The following is a 6,241-nucleotide window of genomic DNA, read 5'->3' as shown; positions in this document are numbered from 1 at the left end:
TCAGCAGGAGATGAATGCTGAGCAGCCTTAGATTCCTGTGGCACCTTCATGATCTGGCTCCCTGAGACTGAACCCAGACATTCCAGCTCCAGAGCAGTCCCTCCAAGGAAGCAGCACTGCATGCTGGAGGCAGTATGGAGCTGTCCAGAAGGCACAGTTGTTCCAGCAAATCCTCTAAGACAGTGGCGGGACACAGGTTGCTCCTGTGTTGACCCTTTTGTCTTCTAAGGCCATCCAGCTTTATTGGGAGAAGTCAGTGGAGGGAGGCAAGAGATCCACCTCATAACCTGCACATTGCAATAAGTATCAACTCTACCTTTCCTTATTTACCTGTATATGAGGCCACCTGGATTTGACTGTAAAGCTCTTCTTCTAGTCCACCTGCCCTTGAAAATGCAGGAATATCTGTTGCAAGATATTTCAGTCCAACTGTATCCTGAATTTAGCAATTCCTCAAACCCTAGTTTTCTAGATTGCTGATTTGAATTGGGATCTGGAGATCTTTGTCATCCAGTGTCTTTTGCCTTCATTTCTTCCAGGAGGACATTAAACACTCACTCATTTGCTTCCTCTTTTGTGCTTCAAATTAGATTATCTAAAATAAGATGGTTTGGGCGCTAGGAATAAAACTCTCTGTCTGAAATTGATTCATACAGAGATAAGCAGGGAAGCTTCAGCTGGAACAGAAGAACAGTCCAGGCAAAAAAAAACCCCAAACAATTTTAGGAAAGGGGAAGCAAGCAGATTTTGAACACACTGTTGCTTATACTGTTCAAAACAGTCCCCACTAACTGGAAGATATTTCAGTTTATCAGGTAACAGTCTTGGAGATGAAGGCTGTAGTTGTCTGCTGGAAAACCTCCCTTGGATATCAATCTCAAAGCAGCTGGAGTAAGTATTGCTTTGTGCAAACCCAGCTCACCCTCTTTTCTTGAGTCTGGCAAGGACCATACAGGATGCTGAGCAGGGATGCAGGAGGTAAAAGCCTCACTCAGATCAGTGCTACAGAAGCAGCTTTGAGCACTCTTAAGGAAGGATGAAACTCAGCCCATGAGACTATTCAAGCTGATTTTGGTCACTTGTTCAGAGCATCACACATGGAAATGGGTCTAAATGCATCTGAAGTGCCCTTTTGTTAGAAGCCCTTCCTCAGGAGCACTGGTCCTGTGTGTTTTCCACCCTGGGATTTCTGAAGTGAAATGGGTTCAAGCATGCAGCACACTGATTGCTGCTTCCCCTAGGACAGTTCTGCGTGGTTTCAGGGACCAGCTAATTGCCTTTTTTTCCCTTTCTTAGTCTCAGTCAAAACCACCTCTCTGTTACTGGCATTTGCAGCCTGTTGAAGTCAGTGAATACCTGCCAGAAGGTGATGGAGGTCCAAGTCAGGTATGTAGGTCTGGAATAATTCCTGGGGTTAATCCCAATATATACAAGTCTGAGAGTTATGTTCTGAGGGTTTTGTGGAGTCACCTCAGAAATGGGGCAGGTGCAGAACATGTCCCAAGGTGGTTACTAACGCTGGCACTTGGTGATACTGTAGAGCTGATTTTATTAGAGCTGTTGACCAGAATTTGAGAGAGTACAGAACTGTGTGTCCTTTCATGTGTGTGGGAAGTTTTAGACACTTCCATACTCTGCCTTAGGAAGTTTTGGAGGCAGAATCTCTGTGGAGTATGAGAACTGGTGACACCTCCTGGAATAGAGCTGCAAGTTCTCTCCTCTCACTTTCACTTGAAAACCCACTGGAGTTCAAGTGTAACAATTCTGTCTGCACTTTCTCTAATGATTCAGGGAAACTGGATTGTCTGATATTGCATGGTTTGATCTAACTAGGATTTAAAAACAATGGAGATTGTTTTGCTTGCTTTGGGACTGTTTCAAGTGATTGGTGTCAGCAGAGGTTTTTTTTCAGAACACAATCAAAAATTTATAAAACAAGAAGTCCTGTAAATTACCCAAAATGTGACATTGATTGATTCCTTCTCTTCTTCACAGCCTTTGTCTTGATGCTGCAGTCCTGAGGTTCTCAGAAGACAGAGAATTTGCTCCTCTTCCTCCTAGGTAGAGTTTGTGCACAAATGGTGTTTTCTCAGCATCTTGTTTAGTTCTTGCATCCTGTGTAGGTACCAAGGGTAACACTCCATCTCATAGCAGTTCCTGCCCACACCCCCACACCTCGGAATCTAAATGTAGAGCTGTCTTCTGGTTTTCTCAGCCACTTTAGAACTTGTTACTGCCTTCTGTAGTGTTTTATGTCTCTAGAGGACGTTTCAACCCACAACATCCTACACAAAGCAGAGTGTTCAGTGACAGCCATGCTATTTGATAATAGTAAGCAATGAAAAACCAAGTGAATCTCATACCTCCAAACCAAATTCTGAAAAGATTCACAGATCTCTGCATGTTTAAAACCATCTACTTCATTGCTCTGTGCATTCTGGATCATGGTACTCTTAAATCAAAAGAAGTTTGGCATTTTATTTTTCCCCTGAGAAAAATAATGGTCAGAACAGCTTGACCCAAATGCTTTGACCAAGAAATGGTTTCCTGTTTCTCTTGAATCTTTAGGTTCATTACTTATGCCCTTGTTCTCCATGGACTGAGAATAGCATTTCCCACGGTACACCTGCATCTTGCCTCTTATCCAGGGAGGAACAGCAGGGCTACCATGGGGTACCACCCAGTTGGTGTGGCTATGCTTGAAAGAGAGTGAGAGCTTTTGAGACACATGATCTGTGGACTCCTTTAAGGCACCAGGTGACATTTCAAACTCTGATATTTTAGGATTCGCTTGTTCCACTTAATTATGAACAGAGTTTTTCAGACATGGACTCTTCATAAAACATGTTGAGGCATAAGCTGAATTCTCCATCAAACGGTAGATTAGATAGGAGTGTCTTTTCCCCTTTCTACTCAGTTGTTTGCATGCCCAAATATTTGGTTAGCAAAGGAGAGCTCACTATTGGTGAGATATGGGTGTGGGCTAGGGCCAGGGTAGCCCAGGGATCTGCCAAATTGCTAAAGCATGAGTGGTTTACCTTTGTCTGGTTTTGTGCTCACTTAGGGAAGAGCCTTTGTTCTCTGCTGATGACCAACAACATGGAGAGGAAAACCAGACACCTCCCAGTCCCCAAAAAATAAGGTACCCTGGCAAATTTTCATTGTATATCATGACAGTCCTATCACTGGATCCTACAGCAAATGTAACCTGCAGCTCCAAATGGTGAATCACAACAGAACTGGAAAATGTTGAGGAATATCCGCAGTGCTGGCAGCTGCCATGGGAGCTGCAGGTTGTGCCCTGGGTGGGGGGATTGGCTGGAACCCCTGGCAAGGGGCTGTGACCTGGTGCCCACCCTGTGCCTAACAAAGGGCACTGAGACCTGCAGCACCAGGTAGAGGGTGCCTGGTCACCTAGAGCCTCTGCAGGAGTCAGTGAACAATGAGTTATTTCAAGGGGATTTTTTAATTTCATTACATTATTATCTCCTCATTTATTCTCTAGTTTTCTGAATGAGTGGAGTTTACAATCTTGTTTGCAATCCTGCAGACCTGGATGATTTATTTCTCTTCTTTCCTAGACTGACAGACAGTAATTTTCAAGCCAGTGACCTGAAGAAACTGTGTGCAGTCCTGAAGGAGTGTAGCTGCATCTCTGAGCTGGAGTGAGTCCTTCTTAACTCCAATGGTCTTTATTTGCAGTTCTTTGGGATGCTGAGAAAATGCCACTTGTCTGTTCTGCAGTGCTGTGTAGAGAAGGTGGTAGAGATGTAGCCTGGTGAAAGGCATAGCCTTACACAGGCTAACAGCCTTTGCCAAGGAGACAGTGCAAAAGGCTGCAGGACATAGATCTAGAAAAGGGCTGGCTATTTGATCACTGAGACAGACTTCAGGTATTACAAAAGCTGTAAAACCCTGCCCTGCTCTTTTTGCCCTTGGGCCATTGGGTAGCAAAGCTGCAGAGGCCAAGGAATCCCAAATAGAGGGTGGGAGCTTGTGTTTTGCTAGTGATTCCACATATGGTGAGCAAGGACCTTCAGCACAAAAGTGCTTTCTTGTGTTAGCATGATGGGGGGGGGGGGGTGTCATACTGTTTGCTAGCACCCAGAGGTGAGCAGATCCAGCCCTGATGGTAAGGCTAGCAAACACCTCCCAACATCCAGGTTTTGGGGCCAGAACAAGGGCCAACACAAGCATGTAGTCTATGTTCCACCACCAGAGGGATGGCTGTGCCTTTCCCTGGCATCCTGTGGAATAGATTTTTAGCCTTTTCTTTCCTCAAGCAATTGTGTCCTATGATCTCTCATGGGCCATAAGGATTATAATCCTTAGGCTCTAATATCAGAGCCTAATATACCTTTCACAGGACTAACTCCTGACTCCTCTGTTGTGCCTGTCCAGGCTGATCATTTCTCAGAGCTGTGGACTTCTGGTCCATGGAAACTGCAATAAAAAGCACTGTGAATCCACAAGGGTGGACATGAGAAATGAATGAGCCCTGAGCTAGGTTTCTGGCTGTCCTGTGTTGGTTGATCCCTATCTCTGGTTTCCCTGTAGGCTTTAGTCATTAGTATTGTTTTGGTTAGAGTTCCCACGCTCTGCTTTCAGAGCTCTTGTTACTAAAAGCTGATGGTGCCTGTTGGTTTTTTTTCTATGAAAATTAAATGCCTTTCTTTCAATCCTAGCCTATCAAGAAATTGTCTGGGAGACAAGGGACTTCTGCAGCTGTTTCAGTGCCTCCCAAATCTGAAAATGCTAAGTTCTTTCAAGTGAGTAGCTCCTGTTTCTCCTTATTCATGGATTGGGTTTTATGGAAGTATTGCTTGTGGAAGCACAGTCCACATTTGGGAAGGTCTCTTCAGGACCAAGTGCAGTAATATTCAGTGTTGAGAGCAGATCCACTGTGCTGTCTGGTCTGATGCCACCTCTAGTCCAGAACAAGTTGACTCCACTTGTAGCTTGGTTGCCATCAGTGCCTGAGAGCCTCTGTACTAGGTCCTGCATGAAGGGACAGGTGGCCTTGTGTGAGGTGTGGTGCCTTGTTTCCAAAACTGCCTGAGGTGTTTAGCAGGTCACTGAATTTTTCCTCTCCCATTCCTCATTGGGAGGGGGAGCAGTGCTTTCTCTCCTGAGTGGGACAGCCTTGGAAGTGAAGTGCTGGGGAGCTGCAGCTTCAGTGGTGGAGTCTGAAGTCATTTGCATTAGTGGCTTATGTTTATCTGGGTATTCTACCTGGCACTCCCATTGCAATTGCATTATACTGGACTGTGGCTTAAGGAGTACAGCACCATTCTGCTTTATTGAAAGAAATATTTGTTGTTCTTGTTTGATTAATTGAGCTGTTCTCAAGCCAATACCATTACAGTTACTGACAGTCTGCAGCTTCTCTCCACATCAGTGCAATGGCACACACTGCTCTTGTTTATCTGGGGCTTTTATCCCAGCATCAAGCACACTGCCCACAGTCACACTAGACACTGTGTTAGACCTAACAGATCTGAGCATGATCCTATTAGGGTGGGTTTTGTACTGCCGCACCTGCACTTACAGCCAAAGAGTTGGTTTTGCCTTGCACTGGTGTCTTGAAACACAAGGAATTCCATCTAGCAATAAGAAAAACCTTGTGTGGTGTGTATGGTCTATCACTAGAAAATATCCCTGAGAGTCTGTGGATTCTCCATCTCTGGAGGGGTTAAAAACCCAGCAGTACAATGTCCTGAGCAGTCTGCTCTAGTCTAACCCTCCTCTGAGCAGGACGGTTTGACTAGAGCAGCTCTAGAGTTCCATTCCAGCCTTAGATATTCTGTGATTCTCCAAACTCTAAAAGTGAGGGACAAAGTTAAAAGACACTGGAGCGAGTTGTGTTTGCCGAACTGTAGTTGGAAACAGGCAGAAGGTAGCAAAGAAGCAGTCTGAGAGTGCTGGACAAGGGTCACTATTACTGTGTGATGGGGTATAAATTGCTTCTAGTTTCACTTGCAGCAGCTGATTTAATCTCTTCTTTCTGTAGGCTTGATGACAACCAGATCTCCCTGAACTCTGTGTTTTTCTTAGCTCAGTCCTTATCTTCATTGGAACACATTAAAACAATGACCCTCAGGTATGACCAGAAGTGCTTTTCCTATTTTTTTGTTATTTAAAACCTCAAGCTGTGTTTTTTTGAGGAATGATACAGGAGCACACGTCACTAAACTCCATGCTAATTATGTTCTTTTCTGGTTACAGCTTAGGACACATGCAG

At 44.7% G+C, this 6,241-nt stretch overlaps 1 protein-coding gene across 1 annotated transcript in view; it reads left to right on the top strand.

Moving 5' to 3' along the window:
- The window catches only part of NLRC5 (NLR family, CARD domain containing 5), a gene marked incomplete at its 5' end in the record, with an annotated part of 39,245 nt that overhangs the window by 12,952 nt on the left and 20,052 nt on the right, over positions 1–6,241 (top strand). Inside the window, 7 exon segments of the mRNA XM_009071858.1 lie at positions 808–891; positions 1,297–1,386; positions 1,996–2,061; positions 3,065–3,142; positions 3,582–3,665; positions 4,686–4,769; positions 6,011–6,131. Coding sequence (XP_009070106.1) covers positions 808–891; positions 1,297–1,386; positions 1,996–2,061; positions 3,065–3,142; positions 3,582–3,665; positions 4,686–4,769; positions 6,011–6,131 — 607 coding nt within the window.

Source organism: Acanthisitta chloris, unplaced genomic scaffold, assembly GCF_000695815.1.
Source record: "Acanthisitta chloris isolate BGI_N310 unplaced genomic scaffold, ASM69581v1 scaffold22293, whole genome shotgun sequence".
Classification (NCBI taxonomy): domain Eukaryota; kingdom Metazoa; phylum Chordata; class Aves; order Passeriformes; family Acanthisittidae; genus Acanthisitta; species Acanthisitta chloris.
Note: the sequence above shows the minus strand (reverse complement) of the source record. Positions and strands in the feature narration are given on the sequence as shown.